Here is a 19177-nt window from a genome sequence, read left to right as displayed (position 1 = left end):
CATTCATAGGTGTGAGTCCTCGTGTTTGCAATCGCCATGATTCCACAGAGGTTACAGACATGGACTTGATATGGGTCTGAAGCTTCAAACAATCTCTCTCTCAAGAACTGGGCTGCTCCATGAGCAATCTGGCAATCTCGTTCCATTTCTCCAAAACGAAGGCCACCATCACTGAAAAAAGGAAAACAAAAAAACACCCTCAGCTTTTGAGTTCGCTGGCAAAATATATCAGTCCTTGTTGGCAGAAACACAACAGCAGTATTACAAGGCAGGAGTAAAGCTGTGCATTAATTTTCCTCAAACACCTCAGAGTAAAACTGTTAGCCATTCTCCCTAACACAATCCTCTGTAACTGCTGCTGAGTACTTCTAAAGCAGATGTCAGACAGCTATCACCCACAGCACAATCATCTAGCAAAACAAGACAGACAAGTAAATCATTCTCTACTTATCTGTGGTGAGTTTAACCATGGCTGGCTGCTAGATGCCCACCCAGCAGCTCTCTTGCTCCCCCACACTGACAGGACAGGGAGAGAAAAATAAGATGGAAAAGCTCATAGGTCAAGATAAAAACAGGGAGATCACTTACTGATTGCCATCACAGGCAAAACAGTCAGCATGGGGAGAAGTAGTTTAATTTATTGCCCATTAAAAATGGAGTAGGATGGTGAGAAACAAAAACAAAACTAAAAACACCTTATCCACCTTCTTCCCAGGCTCAACTTCACTCCTACATGCCCAACTCCTTCCTCCCCTCTCCATGAGACCGGGGGATGGGAGTTGCGGTCGGTGTTCCTGACAGTTCCTCTCTGCTACTCCTTCCTCCTTACGCTTTTTCCCTGCTCCAGCGTGGGGTCTCTCCCATGGGATAGTCCTTCACAAACTGCTCCAGCATGGGTCCCTCCCACAGGATGCAATCCTTCAGAAGCACTGCTGCAGCGTGGGTCCCTCATGGGTCACAGCTCCTGCCAGGAGCCTGCTCCAACATCCTGCTCCAGCGTGGGGTCTCTCCCATGGGATAGTCCTTCACAAACTGCTCCAGCATGGGTCCCTCCCACAGGATGCAATCCTTCAGAAGCACTGCTGCAGCGTGGGTCCCTCATGGGTCACAGCTCCTGCCAGGAGCCTGCTCCAACATGGGCCTTCCACAGGCTGCAGTGTGGATATCTGCTACACCCTGGTCCTCCACAGATCTCTCCAGCACCCAGAGCACCTCTTCCCCCTCCTCTGACCTGGGTGTCTGCAGGGCTGTTCTTCTCATATTTTCTCACTCCTCTCTCACAGCTGCTGCACAGCATTTTTCACCCTTTCTTAAATATGTTATCACAGAGGAACCACTAGTGGGGTGGTGCTTTGTCCAGCAGCAGCAGGCCTATTGGAGCCAGCTGTAAGCGGCTGTGTCCACCACAGGGCAATCCCCAGTCCTTTCTCAGAGAGGTCATCCCAGCAGTGTCCTCTGCTACCAAAACCTTGACACCTGGACCCAGTACATCATCTTAAGCCAAACACATGAAAATGGGTGGCTAACTGGGGTGAGCTAAGTTCTAGCTGCAAAGTTAAGGCAGCTAATTTTTAGGGCTAAAAACTTCAAAAGAAAAAGAAAACACTGTATAGAAACTAATAAACATCCTTACCGAGATCTGCCTTCCATGGGCTGTCTGTTAAGTATCTGGATTGGCCCTCTTGCACGAGAATGGATTTTGTCATCTACCATGTGCTTCAACCGCTGGTAATATGTAGGACCAATGAAGATCTGTGACGTGATTTTTCGACCAGTGAAGCCATTGTAGAGGACCTGAAGCAGTCAATGCAATCACTGAATCATAAGCCTTACTATCCATCAAATGTATAGTAAAAAAAAAATGGACTTGGTTATATTTTGATTATACCTCATTTCCTCTTAGATGATAGCCATAATCTGATAAGAGATTGGAAATCTTTTGCACATTGACAGCATCATTAAAAGGTGTAGCATCACCAATTTCTCCCTTGTTTGCAGACACCTGCAGAGAAGAGATTTGCAAAACCTTGTAGGATTTCTGAAGAACTGGTCCGACAACATTAAGCTATTTCAAACAGTTTTAACTCTTAAGGCCAGAACCCGAGTTTCCATGCCCATGATCGTACCCTGTGTTGCTTTGTTTATCATCAGCTACACAATTTATGGTCAGATTTTTAAAAATACACAGTATCAACAATTTTGCTACTCCTTTTTGTAGGACACAGGAAATGTTTGGAATAGAAACAAGACATGAGAGAGTACATTGTAGTCTGACTTGCTAGACAAAATTTACAGGACTGTAGTCTTCCCCAAGAGACCTGCTTTTGCTATCAACTAACTGGAGAACAATCCTCATTTTTTAGTGGATTAAGACCTACCAGGGTGGGATTTTTGACAAAAACAAACAAGAAGAAAAAAAGAAAAGGGGGGGGGGAAGAAAGGGCAGAATAAAACCATTTTAATTCATATTGCTCAGACATGCAGCATGAAAGATTCTTCTTACCTTCCCCTGAAGACACTCAATCAAGTGACCAATGGTCATACGGGAAGGAATAGCATGGGGGTTGATAATTATATCAGGTGTGATGCCTTCACAGGTGAAGGGCATATCCTAGAACAGGGAAACAGACAGTCAGTACTTCCCCCACAATATCAGCTTTAAGTAGTTCCATAGATGCAAGTTAAATCTTTTGAAGCATTTCAAAGGTACTGAAGTAGCACATAAGAAGAAGCTGTGTACCTTTCTTAACGTATTTTAGCTAAATTTAAGTCAATATATTGCACCCTAGTAGATACTCCACAGACAACTCACATAAGACAGTTCCAATAGGAAGAAGATCAGAGATAAAATGTTAAGAAGGAACCAAAACAAAAAAAAAATCACTACCTCCTGCCTGTACTGGATACCACAGGTTCCTTTCTGACCGTGTCTGCTGGCAAATTTATCTCCAATTTGTGGGATTCTTACAGAGCGCACCTGTAAGCCATAGGAAAATATTCAACTGGCAACTTAAATACAGAACAAAAATCATTAAAAGTAGAAAGCAGACATGTCAGTGCTCACCCTAATCTTGCAGAACTTGTATCCTTCCTGGTTAAGGGTTACCATGACCTGATCGACAATACCGGTCTCGCTGGTGCGCAGAAAAGTGCTGCAGTCTCTCTTTGTGAAACGCCTGTTGGTGCTTTCCAGTTCGTCTTCGTTTTCTGGCAGAGTTACTGTTTTGCCAATGATGACATCATCCCCAGATACACGTACCCCAGGTGCTATCAAACCGTCATCATCAAGTTTGTCATAGATTGCATGTCTCATACCTTGGGGAAAAAAGAAAAAAGTACACTCCCAAATTTTTCAACCTATTGACGTTGATGTTCTGTAGAAATTCAACGAGTCTGCCTGCAACTTCAGACTAGTGTTTAATTTTACGTCAGTATCTCAACTGATGTATTTTGCTATTAATACAGACATTTCTGCTATTCTATTCTATGTCCCAAAATAAAGACTGAATCAGTTCAACAACATTAACAACCTTACCCACAAAAAATTAATTAAAAAACTCAAGTCTTCAAATACTCCTGTATCTTACCTTGGCAAGTTTCACGTGTAGGCTTTTCAAAAACCTCCTCTTGGTCATACCCTTTTTTAGACTCTTGCTCTTTGTATGAGCGATAGAACACAGATCTGAAACAAAGTTATACGCCAGTGAACATCTCAATTTCGCTATAACCAACCACCCTTTTATCACATATCATGGCTATTGTTACTGGTGACAACCAAAACAAATAATGTTCACATGCTGCACAACCTTTCCTCTAAAGTCTTGTTAATCAGACCATCGCTGAGGAGAAAAATCCACAAACATAAACCAAAAACACCAAACCAAAACCAAAACCCACCCCACCAAACAAACAAAAACTAGTTTCAGGTGGCATTTTGATGGCCGCTTTTCAGATATTGCCAATGTACCTACAGGTAACATCCTCATTTCTGATGAGCTGCAGAGACCTTCAGATCTGCTTGACATCTCAAAAGTAGTTATTATTCCTAAAGATTATTCAACACCTTCATCATATCATTCTCTCATTACTTCTTTCCTTATACTTGCCGTTTTGCAAGCATTTTTAGGCTTCTACTGCTACCTTGCAGTGCCACACTCAGTACAACTGAGCTGCAGTGGAATACTTCAAATTTATATAGGCTTCTTCCTGGTGCTTTAGGGCTTTTTGTTTGCTGCTTCATTTGCCAGCACACCAAAGCCACAGACTTTCAGATAAATGTCATCCACATTTAATGGTTTCCATGCACACAGGAGATTCTAGAGAAGCTTCACATGAGCCAAAAAAGTTTAATAGTCTCATACTTATTCTATGCTGGAAGGTAGTAGATCAAAGATACCACACACACACTTCTTGGGCTCAACTCAGGCAAAAGCAAATGAAAACTAGAAACCCACTGATCAGCTATACAGCTAAGCAGAGCCATCTAAAAACTATAATGCACCAAGTCACATCAGTTGCCAGTTGTCCCAATAGCAGTTCCTACTAAGGAGAGGAACATGCCAATCCTCTCTGGTAGCAACTGTCATGCTACCAAGACTGTATTACAAAGCTGCAATATTGGCATTAAGGAGTTCATGTAACTGGCAAGAGTTATATGAAAACGCAACAGCAAAGGATCCAAATATTTTTTCTTCAACCACTGTACAAAGAACAGTAAATGTAGTAATAAGACCAAAATGGAAGTCAGGAAGACAGAGTGGGAAGTCAAATTACACAAAGGATGAACCATTACTCATTGTGTTTTTCTGAGATACACATTCACCATTTTCATTTTGCTGTTCCCTCCTCCCCCATTTAAAAACAAAACAAAACAAAACAAAAACTTCTCAGGTTGAAAAGATTTGAAGAATAATGTCTGCCAGCATAAGACGAACTTTTCTTGAGCCTCTGGACAACTCTGTATACTTTTTTTTTCCCTTACAAATAGTTGAAAAATGTACAAAGTCTCACCTGAAAAAGCCTCTGTCAACAGCAGAACGGTTCATGATGACAGAGTCTTCCTGGTTATAGCCTGTGTATGATGCAATAGCTACAATCGAGTTGATACCTACAATATGTAGAGCAAATACTTTGAAAGGATGCACACATAATGGACAGACATTACTTATAACTCAAAATAAGCTGCATTCTCTACAATTAAGCTGTTCTACCCTTTCTAAGATAAAATCTCCATGTCCCACACGCAAAAACCACGTGGTATCAGTAAATGCAACTCTGGGTAGAAAACAGAATCAAGAGTGACCCCTTGTGAAGAATCTAGCAAATACCAATAAAGAAAATTCCTTTTTCCAGTTAGATTTTAGCAGACTGTATGAATAAAGTAGTTTCAGCAGCAACACTAGCAATGTACTTTTTGCAGTCTAGCTGTCAAGCTACAAGTTAACATTTAACCTGTAATTTTTAAATTACATGCATTTGCTAAATATTCAGGTGTTATACACACATTTGTGACACAGTTTAAACAAAAGAGTAGTATTCTTGTTTAATGAACACTAACTGGGAACATACCTGCTGGTAACTCTCTAAATCGCAAGTACTCCATGGAGCGCGTTGTTACAAGGGGCTTCTGGGGATAATACAACACATGTGCCAGCGTATCCATACGGACGTGGAAGTTTGTAATGTAAACTCCCATAGCCTGTTTACCCATAGCAGACTGGTATGTGTTCCTGGGAGACTAGACAGCCAAGAAAAAACCAGTATATATGTACATAAAGCTCTTTACGCATACACCTGTGGATTTTCTATCAACTTTAAAAGCAGGATGTCAGAAGTGATGCACTGACCTGGTTGTGATCAGGGAAAGGGATAATAGATGCACATACTCCCAGGATCATAGATGGGTGAATCTCACAGTGCGTGTATGTTGAACAATATGCCACACCTTTCTCTTGCAAGTCATCTGGAGTCATTGCCAGCATCACAGTCTCTTCTTCCAGTGTATCAATGTACTCTACTACACCACTGGCCACAAGGTCCTGCCAACTGAATAACCAATGTCTGAAATACTCAGCTAACACATCAAATGGGTCTCTTAAGCAGTAACAAGAAAGGATTTCCCTGGCTTATTATTACTATCACTGCCTCAGTGTGATTAAAAAAATGAATTAAGCCATCAGGCAGAGAAAGCATCTCTGTGTTGCGCAAAGCTTAAACATTTCTCTCTCTCCCACCTGGGGGAACTTGCACCTTCCAAGATGGAAAATTAGACATTCAGTTGAATTTGGGGAACACATGTCACCTGTAATTGTTATACTCTCGTTCCTTCAGTTGGTCAATGTGCCTTTTCTTCAACAGCAACTTCTGTTTTTCCACAATTAAAAGGGGTCGACAAATTCTGCCTGCATCAGTATAGATGCGGATTTCTCGCTCACGAATATCCCTAATCATTGAGACCTGTACAAGAAAGGGGCACCCCATGAGCAGGAAGTCTCAGCCTGGAATCAGGACTAGAGAACACAAAATAGGATAACAAAGTTCCCTAAAGCAAAGATTTTACAGGTACTCTCAAGCAGCACAGGACACATATTAACACTCCTACAAACAGAAGCATTTCAAGAGACTATTTTCCACTGTTTTTTCAACTGGATTCTGTTAAAAAACAAAACAAAAAAAACCCCAAAAACCCCCACAAAAACCAGCACCACCACAAAAAACCCACAAACACAAAAAACACACAATCAAACAACAAACCACACACAACATCAAACAAACAAAAAACTCAAAAAGCACCAAACCCCAAAAAACTCCAAAAACAAACACAAAAAAAAGCAATGTGAAGTATGTTCAGAAAGAGACTTGCAAATAATGCTATTTGGAGCTTGCAAAGTAGTATCAAGGCATTATCCTCTCTCATCTAAAAAAACATCCAAACTCTAGATGTGAAATTTATACCTCCGACACAATGATGTCCATCTGACGACGGAGCTTCCTTAGGGTGTTCATGAGCTGCTCTGGATCTTTGTGTATCCCCACCCAGCAGCCATTAACAAAGATCTTGGTAGCACTACAAAGAGGGAAAAACAAACTAATAATAATAATTTACAAAGTTTTAAAATTCCAAAAACCAAACCCTTGAAGTGGTGTGCAGGATAAAACGCTTAAGTCTGTTTAAACAGTTTCATGCACACATACTCGGCTATTGCTGCTGGAGATATTTCTTCCAGGTTTTCCATACTCCACTCTTCCAAGAATTCCAAAATTGGGGATGGCTGAGACCCCACAGAAATGTAAGCCATCAGGGCTAAGTTCTTCACAAGTCCTACTGCATGACCCTAGTAGAAACACAAAGTTAACTTGCATCTCCATATCATGAGATTCCCCCAAGAAGATCTGAGAACTTAAAACTTCGAGTCCTGACAGAACTGGACACCACATATGCTATTTACTTTATTAATTTCTACCATTTGGCTACAGAGTTAGCTATAAAGCTAAACATTCATGTCAGTGTTTCAAAAAGAGTGCAAGCGATCATCACAAGTGACATGGCTATAACAAATGAGTAGTGGACAAAAGCAGTTAGGCATGAGTTAAGTACTGACAGAAATATTACTTCATTACCTCAGGAGTCTCAGCAGGGCAAACCATTCCCCACAGCGTGTTGTGCAGCTGCCTGGGCTTTGCTAGTTTGCCATCTCTACCGATTGGAGAATTCAGGCGCCTCAGATGGGAAAGCGTCGATGCAAAAGTCAGGCGGTTTAACACCTGCACGTGGTAAGGAATTCAGTTAGCCAGAGCTTCTCAAGCATGTTGGTGACAGACACTGTGATCCATTAGAGCACAAGATCAATGCCCTCTAGAAACAGTGCACTTCAATTTTTGTTAGCTACACTTTTTAGTTCACCTCCATTAATCTTGGACTAAGTTTATCCTTAAAATCCTTAAAAGTGCAGCTTACTCTGATTAGGGAACTCGAATGAGTGATACTTGTAAAAATACTTTTTAAGCTGCATTTTCACCAGGAGGGTTTGCCTGTACAATGACATAGAGATCTTTTCAAACTTAGCTTGAAAAACTACAACAACGTAGTCATTAGGAGCAAATCAGCATTTACATTCTTTTCAGAGCCTACTCAAGGCTTCTCAAAAATTAAAGAAAATTTAATTCTACAGCCTGGAAAGTGAGAGTTTATTTAAAAAGCAAACAAGCCCTTCATACACATACACCAACACCACACCATCCAAGGACAGCTACCATCTTTGCCCCTTTCCTAACTTCACTTGCCCCAAATTATGATCTCATCAGGGCTCCAGACAACAAAATGTGCTGGCATTTAAAAACTCTTTCCTGTTTCCACCTTTATGAGAAACAAGCTCAAATAAGTACTGCTATGGGCTAATAAAGTCAGTGCTCCTCATCACTATCTGTGGAATAAGTAACTGTTATAGTACAAGGCGTTACTCAAGTTTCTTTAACCACCTGTGAAGCACTGGAAGTAATTAAAGGAAAGAAATCCATCATCCCAAAAGATTCCCTGGGACTAGGACCTGACCAGACACACATGTATATGCTCTAACACAAAAAGTCTTTACAAGAGTTACACCAACCGTTTAGCAGTGAACACAATAGCTAAAACCAAAACCAAACAACAAAAAACCCCAAACCCCACAACAGACTCAAATATTTGGATCTTCATCTGTTTCAGCTATGGAAGTTTCCTTTTAAAAATGGTTCTATTTAACATACAGCATGCATGGCTGCCAAGCAATGTTAAACTCTTCCATGATCTAGTTCTGCTCTTATGTAAACCTGACAAATGCTACCATGCCTTATTCAGCTTTTGTACCTGAGATACTCCTGCTCTGGCCTGATGAGCTTTCTTCTGGTCACCCCAGTTTCCAGTTGCCAATGAATACTTCAAACCATCTGAAATAATTCTTGTTTTAATTGCCAGTTCCAGGTTGAAATCTTTCCCTCTGTCAATAAACTTTTGTGCATATATTCTCACTTCCTTCAGCAAATTCTTAAACATTCTGTAGAAAAGGATGCCAAGAAACATGATTAAACAGTACTGTAGCAATTCAGCCTACACAGCACTATTTGGAAAAAAAAAGTCACTGGCCTCCTGAAAAGAAGTAACTTCTAACTGGGGCAGGGGGGGAAAGGAACAGAACAAATTAGCCTGTTTGTGAACATGCAATGATATGATAGCCACCTACTATCAGAGGAAATTTACCCACTCTATGAAAAAGTCCTAATCAGATGCAGACTGTGTTGCCCAAGACTGGCTATCACACACAACAGAATCGTCTGACTGATTTAGAAGCAGAAGAGTTGGCAGTGCCTCTGCCATCAATTATCTCCAAAGAAAACGGATATATTATAGTTACCCTCTGAACAGGAAAGCTAACAGGGGCCCAGCAAGATCCAGTCTTTTGTTGCCATAATGATCTCTGTCATCGAGCTCTCTTCTTCCCAGTGCTGCCAGCAACAATCTGTGAACCATATACCTAGGCAAATAAGATAGTTTATGTTTTAAACTGACAGCAGACATTCACAAAGATTACATGCTTTCATAGATAAATCAGTGACCTGTTTCCTAAAGGCTCTCCATTCTAGATCTTTAGGATACTGTTGTCCTAAAACAGACCTCTTCAGTACATACATCCTTAAAGGTGAATGACCCACTACAAGTTCAGGTAACTGCAGAGAGAAGTTAATCACAGTGGCAATGTATCCTCTGCTACATGTCTGTCCTGTACTGTAATATGGGCCGTGTTTAAGCACATGGAATCAGGTATAAAATGGATGTATGTTCATGCTATGATTCATCTACTTACCAAAAAGCAGTGATCAAGAGGATGCACTAATAGTTTTAAAGAGTGGGTTTACATTACAAACAGCTTATCAGTAGTTATCTACACATTAGTTATCAACCTCTATATGTTGTCCCTACAACTGATGTCAAACGGTCATTTACCACTATCAACACATCTGACTTAAGATCCACAATGTGCTGGAGGCCTATTTTGTTTCTTTTTTTTTTTTTTTCCTCCATTTTATTGACATTTTCATTTTCTCAGCTACAAAAATATACCAGTGGCCTATAGTTTATCCTGAGTATCCAGAAGACTGAGGTTAAAAACAAACTTGCAAACTTCCATTCAGTGCATTCTTCCAATCATATACACATAAGTAAATAAAATCTGTATTCAGGGTCCATTTGCAGATGTGAGACAGAAAACACTGACATACCCTAGAAAATAGGCCTTTTTGGTTTCACAGAAGTCACTGACACCAACATGCGGGAGCATTTCTTTCTGCAAGACTTCTTTAGCGTACTTGATTCTCTTTTCTTTGGTGACACCTGGCTTTGCACCTCTTGATCCAATGAAGTTTAGAGCAACGTTTTGCTCCTGAATGACAAACGCTTCATCCAGAGAAGGTTTGACCTAGTGCACAAAATACAGCAAAATCCTGTAGCATCCAGTGCCTGGTGGGGCTGAAGGAAACTACGCAGCGGTTGGATGATGATTCTTTTCAGGAACTGCTAATTACTGATTCAGTTCTTTCTGGCTCTACTATAGTAACTCTTTCAAGAGCAGCAGAAAACAGTAATGGAGCACACAGGAAGCACACAAAAACCAGTTTATACTTCAGGAAATAGTTCTCATTCAAGTACATTCTAGGCCTGTTGCTGCTTCAGGTATAAACTGGGATTTTACAATTCAAGTCAATGGCAGCAGGATAAGACCCTACCTTTCCAAACACATATAAACTCTTTAAAATCTCTGTTGCACTTTGTTCACTTAAAATACTCAATAGAATATTTTTAGGCAGAGAACTTCAGACATTTCTAATAGACAACCCACAAAAATAATAAAGTAACAAGTTACTATTGGAAAATGAACAATACTTTGAATGATGATCAGCCACACCAACACAACACCACATGTCAAGCCAGGAAATAACTTATCAGAGAATCACAGAAGGGTAGGATTTGGAAGGGAAACCAAGTTCAGTCGAACCCCCTTGCCAAAGCAGCTACCTCTAGAGCAGGATGTACAGGAAACATATATTACCATTTCCATCATTTCTGGATCTTCAAAATCATATATGATGTGCTCCAAAATGTCCCTGTCAGACACAAAGCCTAGTGCACGAAAGACAATTATGATGGGGACTTCTTGTTTGATATATGGCAAAGTTGCTACAATGCGCTGACCGATGGCACTCTTCTTCGCACCCTAGAAGATGGAGGGGAAAAAACACACATTGGTCTTAGACAATCTTGCCTTTAAATAAAAATCTCTCTCTGGACTTAGATGATACAGCACAAGTGTGTTTATTCAAGCACACAGGAAACCATGACTTCTCAACAGGCCTAACAACCCAACTATCTCAACCAAGATATTCTGAAACCTTACCCCAGCACTAGCTTTTTTTTTTGGTTTTTTTTTAAACATTTCTAACTTTAGAAATCTGAAAAAACTTGTAAGGTTTTTACTGATACAAAGGCATTTAAATAACACTATTCATTCACTCACATGCACCCTTTCTCTCCCCTTGTATATTTAAACAGAGCAATCCTATTCACCTTCAGATTCCCTTCTGTCAGCTTAAGTCCAGCTTTTCTAATAAACTGTGTAAGACTCTCCATTCCTGTGATTATTCAAGTAGCTGCTCCCCACTCCCAGAAAGAAACAAACATTGTGGGATGCAGAGGTACAACCACTCAAGTGTTCCAGCCATCAAGAGTGAGAGTAGTCTAAGGCCTCTATTAAAGTTACTCTTTGAACATGTTTGGGAATTAATATGAATTAAGACGTGGTCTGCAAAACACACCCAAACATCAGCTTGGCTGTCAGCAAAGAAAGGGTCCCTGCTTCTATGCTTCTCCTTTGTCAAAAACACAAGAAACAGTTTGTTTGGATTTTCTAAAAACACATTTACAGTAATTCTAATATTACTTCTTAGCTTTGCCCTACATCCTGCCACAAACTGAGTCTACATTTCAATCCTCAAATTATTTGTCCCAGAGACAGGCATAACCTATGACAAACAGAACACATTTTCTTTTAATTTTACCTTCTTTATAACTCAGTGTCAGAAGAAATTTATTCTCAGAATCCCAGAAGTAAATGACACGAAGAGACAGGCCAGTAACAAAACTCCTAAAGCAATGCAATGTTAACATAAGCCCCAGGGCAGGGGTTATTACTGCTTAGGCATACCTGTCCGCCTCTGGCCAGCATGCTAACCCAGATAGTACTCGTTGGTCGAGAGGAATTTTCCAGACAGGATCTACACTCTCCTGTGTAGGCATATTTTGAATCTTTCTTTGCAAACACATACACTGTGTTTGTAGCCATTTTCTCTTGAGCAATCAGAACCTGCGTTAGAAACAAGAACACTAGTAAATGACCAGCAGAAGGGCAGGCTGAAAGTAACAAGCACAGTGTGTTTATACTATTCCTTCAGCTGCCTTAACTTTAAGAGCACTGCACAGCATGAAGTCAAGTTGCCAAATTCAGTTGGATTATACTCTACATTTAAAAATACAGTATTAAGCAAAACACACACCTAGTTAAGATAGAATAACTGAAACAAAAGACCCCCGAGAACGCTGTTCTCTAAGATGTAATAACTGCATCTGCTAGCTGTGCCAAGACATTTCTGTTAGCTTTAGCCACAACACTGATAAAGAAAGCACTTCACTATCTGTTTCAAGGCCAATGCGCCACACAGGCATTTAAATTTAAATGCCAGCTCCAATGGCAAATTCATTTTTTTCCCAAGAAGAAAAATACAATTCTATTTCTTTTACTGCATTTGCCCAGGTGTCAGTTACAAAAAACCTGTCAGTTTCATTGGTGAGGACAAGCACAGAGAGGATATGATTTTCTAAAGCTACATCCACAGCAAAGGAGGGAAGAACCTATTCTTATAATAAAATGCACCTATACAGCTGTAAACAGACTGGAGGAGACTCCAAGAGAAGTACCTCATTTTAGAGTGCATGCTGCTCTGCAATGCTGAAAATGGAAAGGAAAATGTCTACTTAGTGGCATTCAATGCAAAACAGTTTATGAAACCAAAGAAGGGAAACGTGCCTCAGAGAAGATGAAAAGGTGGCTCGAGAAAGACTTAAAAAAGGACTAAAAACCCATCTTTCTACAAGATCATGACCACCCACAGTAACTGTGATACACTGGAAGAGAAGTGCTTATGTTCCTGGCAAAACATATGGAAACAAGTAATGGAACTTTCAGTGTCTGTAAGGATGGCTGCACAAGGTACAATCCCTTACCTTTTCTGATCCATTAATGATAAAGTAGCCACCGGGATCAAGCGGGCACTCATTCAGTTCACAGAGATCACGGTCAGTTAAGCCATTCAACAAACAGTACGTAGAACGTAACATAATAGGAATTTTTCCTATAAAAGTCTTCTGATGCTGTGTCTGTAACTGATCCTCTCCTTCTTTAATAACTGTTTTAGTTATATCCACATACAAGGGGGCTGAATACCTACAGAATAAAAACACCATTATTTCACCTGCCAGTTACTACTCCAGATTGTACAGAAGGATAATGAATGCGGCTATTCAAGCACTCACAGGTAATATTAAGCTTTATTATACCAAGTCTGGATTTAACTAGATATCTATTTAAATAGAGCAGTAATTATTATATTTTCAAGGCACTAAAAAATTGAAAAATATTATCAATTAATAATGCAGAGCCAGTCCTTCCTCCTGTTTAACCACTGCAGAGTTCATTCTTACGTAAGGTTTCTCAGTCTGGCTTCATTGGGCATCATAGGTGAGGGTGCTCCATCTCTTTCCCAATGTGTAGGTTTGGAAAGATAGATTTGTTCAAACTTCAACAGATACCGGGGCTAGAAAACAAAAAGACATTTACCTATAATGGAAGAAATATTCACTTTGGTTTTTCAAGAGCAGCCCTGGAGATTAATACCCAGTGCTGCCACATGTCCTCACCTCAAGGTATGGAAAACAATCCCTCCTCAGATGACTAGATCAAAAAAACCACTCAAGAACTTGCAATAATTTCTAAACACCTCATTAATCAAAAAATAAAACCAAAACCCAAAACAAACCAGAGGAACCCAAAGGGTCAAAAACATTGGTAAAAGAAAATTACTCAAATAGGCCTTTAGGACCTATAGGTCCTATAAAACAGCTAACACACTCAAAATCTGCCACGTCAGTGAATATATTAACAAATAGAATATGCCTTATATATGCCTGTTTAGATATTTATTGCTTATAAAACTGCTAGTTTTATGATGCAAAAAGGTGAATCTGCTTCAACACATAAAATGAGATAGCTGACATATCAAAAACTGCAAGTTTTTGTAAAGCTTTTATATGCTTCCATGCATAAAACATTACATTCAATAGCTTTGTTTTAGTTCCACAGAAATCTTTTCATGTGTTATCATGAAACCATGGGCAGGAAAGGACAGATACCACTCAGCAACAGAGCAATTCTCACGATCTTAATTTTGCTCCGAGAGACACTCACCTCTCAGAGTGCAGTCCTACTGCAATGAGATTCAGAGCATTCAGTTCACTTAAACCAAAAGCCTTGCATTTAAAATCAAAGGGTAAAAGTTTTAAAACAACAGCCTTATCAAAGTGCATTTTTGTATCTGGTAGAGGGAGCTAAAACCTAAAAGAAACCAAGCAGTCACACAACAGTAGCTTTGTTCAAGTGTTTCAGATGTGTAGTCTCGGTCCTGGTGCACAAGCATGCCAAGGTAACCTGGCTCTTGGCCTCCTTGCATGCAAAAAGACATAGAGATGAGCTGCTCTACTCACAAAGTGTTCCTTCACAGAACAAAATCTAGGGAGGCAGAGATACATAAGCAAAAGATCAGACTTGCATGTATACAAGCTGAAAGGCTTGTTACCTTACAGCCTTTTCTTCAAGTTGCTGTTTCCCACTGTGTCCCTTTGCAGAACAGAAATTAACGCACAGCGCTGCCACCCCAACTAAGCATCTGCCTAGAAGCCAGCTGAGAATATCTATTATTAAAACAAAACTTAATTCCATGCAGGCATTTTAGCCTATTTTAGCCATGAGGAATCCGCTGTAGCACACCACCAAAGAAACATTTGTTCTACCAGAGGAAGCTCCAATGCAGAGGAAAAAAAGTCAGTTTATGGCTTATGTCACAAGTGGTTTTAGCCTTTCTAAAACACGTTTTCAAAGTCCTCAAATTCAGCCCTTTCTCTGGGCTCATTATTAAAGGCAAATGTGCAAATTATCCATCCCATACATTTTGTCTTACACAGAGCCATAGAAACCACCTTTTTAATATCTATGGTAGGTAGTTTGTTTTCCTCTAGAGATTAAACAGATTATTCCATTAATTTACCAAAAAACCCACAGCTTTCAGACAAACTGAAGTGTCACTGCTGCTCTATCCACAAGATACAATAACTACCCTTCTGTATTCAAGATATGCTCTCTTACTTACTACTAACCAAAACTGCTGCTGGGTAAGGATAACTATTATCAATAACTGAAAACACAGCAAGTTGGGTAATACCAGTTCCTAGGTTGATTCTGTAGGATCAGTAAACAAAGTAAGACTTGAATTATTGGAAACAACCTGAAAACAATCTGATTTTTAAAAGGCACAAAAGCTTCCTACAATAGTAGGTGGCAGAGCCTTGCTGGCAAACATTTTGTAGGTCAAAGAAATTCTCCCAGTTCTTACCTAAAGAAACACCTTTCTCCTGGATTTGCAGCAGCAGCCATGTGGAGTACCAAGTTTCCCAAGCTCTCATGCAAGCACTCTCAAGGAGAACACATTTATTGTAACTACTGTCTCTGAGCATGGGTGTTAAACCCTCTCATGTGCTATGAACTGCCTCAATTGCCTTCAAAATTTGAGGTGGAGAATTGAACAAAAAAAGTCAAATTAATCCAACATACTCCATCTCCTTAAACTAATCCAGGATCTTCAAACGAGGTAAGAGTTTGCCTGCAAGTGACCCTGAAGGAAAAAGCCAAGTTCCTTTTTCTCATATCTGGACCTATTCCTAAAAACTTTAATTTGATAAATAAGAAACTAACCTCTCTGATTTGAAAAAGTAAAATACTAGCTTTTGGGCAAAAAGGAGCCAGGCACATACCACGCTTGCAATCTGAACCCCAACCACGTACAGCATGTACAGCGATGCAGAACTGCAAAGCTAGAGATTTCAGCAATGATACACACAGAATAACGAAAGAAACATTAAGGAGAATTACAGAGAGATAAATCTTTATGAACTGTTTGTCTAACAAAAACTAAAAGAATTCCTAGTTACTCTCTCTACAGTATAACTGTCTGTCTGCAAAAAAATGCAAAGGAACAGTCAAAACATGCAACACATTCAATGCTCAGGTGTCCTAAAGTTCCTTTAAATCTGTACAGGGAAGCAGCAAGGCAGGGGCTGGTAGCAGGGGAACAGATTATCACTATTTGCACTTATGGAACAGGGATCACACCACGTGAGGGATCACACCACGTGAGGGACACCCATGAAAGCACCACAGCCACTGTAGGAGCTGCACACTCACTGTAGAAGAGCCACCATGCAGAGCAGACCCTAGACAAGTTGTTCTCCTTTGGAACGTGGTGCCAATGGAAGGTGATGTGCAATGGCACCATTTGAAAATCTGGACCTAACTTCAGCTGAAGAAAGCCAACAAAGAACTTTTCAGCCATAAACCTTTCCTGCCATGGTAAAGCTGCTGAAAGACAAAATCCCACCAAAACACGGTTTGCTTTTGGCTAGCAGGTTTGCTCTACAACATCCCTGTGAGTGCAGTTTCATACAGCAACTGACAACATGAACTGCAGCAGCCAATTGTTCTTGGTCATTTCTCAACTCAACCAACAACTTGACCAGCAGGAGAGAGTAACTCCATAGGAGATAAAAGTTTGACTCCATGGATAACAAAGCTCTTGCATGTGTTTCTCAGCCATACACCTGACTATCTGGAAACCTGGCCATGAAACTCACAGACTCCAAAGAGTTCACACCTCTGTCCTACTGACTGCATAAGCATACATCATAACTCAGATGTATTTCCATCTCTTGAGACTGAGGTTGAATAAACCCACCTAAAATCATTTTGCATTGTAAAAACACATCACCTCTGCCACGGGTCTCCACTTACCGGCTCTTCCACTTCTCCTGTGGCGTGCTGGGCTTCAGCTTGTAAATCAATCGGTGGAGCGTCTTCAACAATTCTCTGCACAGACATCTGAATAAACTCATCAAAAGAATCCAGCTGCTGCCTGACTAAACCCTTCTCATCAAAATAGGAGCTAAAAAAAAAGTGCATTAACGAACAAGAGATCTTAATATATGTACTTTATACATCAACAAGCTTAAGATGTATTTATTACAAAACCTTCAAAAGCCATGGAATACAGTACAGAATCAAAGACACTCACTTTTCCCAAGGCATGACTTTCAAACAGATGCTCAAAAAAGCTAAACCATTCTCTCAGTGTTTGAAGGCATGGACAGTACAAAGTGACAGACTTGCTGCCACCTCTTGGCTAAGCCATGACTGTACACATAGTCTGCCTTAAATTAGAAGGGAAACAGGATGACTGAAACCTCAGTAAAAATGGCTTCAGATAAAGTTTTCAACAAGGCTTGTAACTTACTTTGCCTTAACTCATTTTCCACGCTGCAGTAAACTGGCTGCATGTCCCTAAGTCAAGATAACGGCTCTCAGAACTTTTCTTAGCTTGGGTCCCCTCTGTCCTAGCCACACAGAGACTCCCAGCTTCACTCCTTCTCAGGACCTCCCCTAGCCTTTGTGTCACCTAGCTTCAGTCCAGCATGACCCAACTGCAAAAATCAGCCTGAATTTGAAGCCCCACATCCTAACTTTTACTGGGATGACCTAAACATCTCTGCTGCATGAGCTCTTGCCAGCAAGCTCCTCTACCTATTCCTGAAGCCAGCCAGGGAACCGACTACCTCAGCTTCTGCCCCAATGCTGCCAAGAACTCTAGAGAAAACTGGTAAGAACTACCTCCCTATCAACAACTTCAGGCTTCCCCAAGAACGGGAACACACTGTCTATCGTGCTGGTGCCACGGTGAATCTTGTCAGCACAGCCTGCTATTGCATAAGGAGAAGGAAGGAGGGAAAGGGCAACCTGTATCACAGAACAGTTGAGGTTGGAAGGGACTTCTGGAGCTCATCTTGTCCTATCACCCCACTCAAGCAGGGTCAGCTAGAGCTGATTGCCCAAGACCATGTCCAGATGGCTTTTGAATACCACCAAGGATGGAGACTCCACAACCTCTCTGGGCAACCCATGCCAGTGCTCAGTCATTCTCACAGTAAAAACGTGTTTCCTCATAGAGAGTGAGGTGCAGCCTCAGCTAAAGGACTTGCCTCAGTTACCTCCCACCTGACTGAAAGCAAAGGCAGCACTCTTCAGTGGGCAACAAAAGAAAGGACCTCCTTCTGCCTCCACAATTTCTCATCTCTGCTCTCCATCCAGACTGCCTGTCTGACCACCCCCAGAGATCTACCGTTCAGTTTGCAACTACTGCCCTAAGACACCAGTCACATACATTTTATGAAGGATGCAATTAGCAAGAGAAACAGTTTTTACTCAGTTCCACAAAGCATCCCACTCCTTAACACTCACAAGAAGCTGCAGGTCCTGGACATTTATGTCTTGCTAGAAAAACACTAACATGGTGAAACAGCCAAGTGCTGATTTCCTACTGGCAGCATCAGCTGTGAGAGTAGTGGGCACAATTATGTGCTTGATATGGAATTAAAATCACTTCTTACTTCATTCAAAACAGCGCACCCTGCTGGGAGTCAGCAGGGCTTCTCAGTCCCTAATGACAACCCTGCTGTTTCTGCTGAAGGCCCTTCTGCTCTGAACGTGCCAAACCACACCCGTTAGCTCAGCCAGGCCTGCAGCTCCCCCGAGCTGTGTCACCTGTAAGACCAAGAGCCCACGTGCAGAGGCAGTAAAAAGAGTGTGTCTTAAAAACTCACCTAATGACGATCCAGCAGGCTTCCTGCCACAAGTCGGGGGTGATTTCATCATCGTCCTCATCATACTGCATATCTGCCGGGGAAGCACCGCATTTCAGCCAGGCTCCGACCGCC

At 40.9% G+C, this 19177-nt stretch overlaps 1 protein-coding gene across 1 annotated transcript in view; it reads right to left on the bottom strand.

Annotated features, from left to right (window-relative positions):
• Positions 1-19134, bottom strand: part of POLR2B (RNA polymerase II subunit B) — a 20297-nt gene extending 1163 nt beyond the window's left edge. The window contains exons 1-23 of the mRNA XM_010173102.1: positions 19064-19134; positions 17202-17352; positions 13787-13899; positions 13310-13529; positions 12234-12392; positions 11082-11246; positions 10255-10451; positions 9390-9509; positions 8846-9032; positions 7621-7764; positions 7195-7334; positions 6955-7066; positions 6302-6456; positions 5847-6045; positions 5569-5737; positions 5011-5107; positions 3588-3682; positions 3065-3315; positions 2888-2977; positions 2504-2611; positions 1889-2002; positions 1634-1794; positions 1-171 (exon numbers count right to left, since the gene is read on the bottom strand). Coding sequence (XP_010171404.1) covers positions 1-171; positions 1634-1794; positions 1889-2002; positions 2504-2611; positions 2888-2977; positions 3065-3315; positions 3588-3682; positions 5011-5107; positions 5569-5737; positions 5847-6045; positions 6302-6456; positions 6955-7066; positions 7195-7334; positions 7621-7764; positions 8846-9032; positions 9390-9509; positions 10255-10451; positions 11082-11246; positions 12234-12392; positions 13310-13529; positions 13787-13899; positions 17202-17352; positions 19064-19134 — 3389 coding nt within the window. The remainder of the gene's footprint in view (positions 172-1633; positions 1795-1888; positions 2003-2503; positions 2612-2887; positions 2978-3064; positions 3316-3587; positions 3683-5010; positions 5108-5568; positions 5738-5846; positions 6046-6301; positions 6457-6954; positions 7067-7194; positions 7335-7620; positions 7765-8845; positions 9033-9389; positions 9510-10254; positions 10452-11081; positions 11247-12233; positions 12393-13309; positions 13530-13786; positions 13900-17201; positions 17353-19063) is intronic.
• Between the last annotated feature and the right edge of the window lie 43 nt (positions 19135-19177).

This window comes from Antrostomus carolinensis, unplaced genomic scaffold (assembly GCF_000700745.2).
Source record: "Antrostomus carolinensis isolate BGI_N321 unplaced genomic scaffold, ASM70074v2 scaffold16268, whole genome shotgun sequence".
Classification (NCBI taxonomy): domain Eukaryota; kingdom Metazoa; phylum Chordata; class Aves; order Caprimulgiformes; family Caprimulgidae; genus Antrostomus; species Antrostomus carolinensis.
The sequence above is the reverse complement of the archived record's forward strand: the minus strand, read 5'-3'. Positions and strand labels throughout refer to the sequence as shown.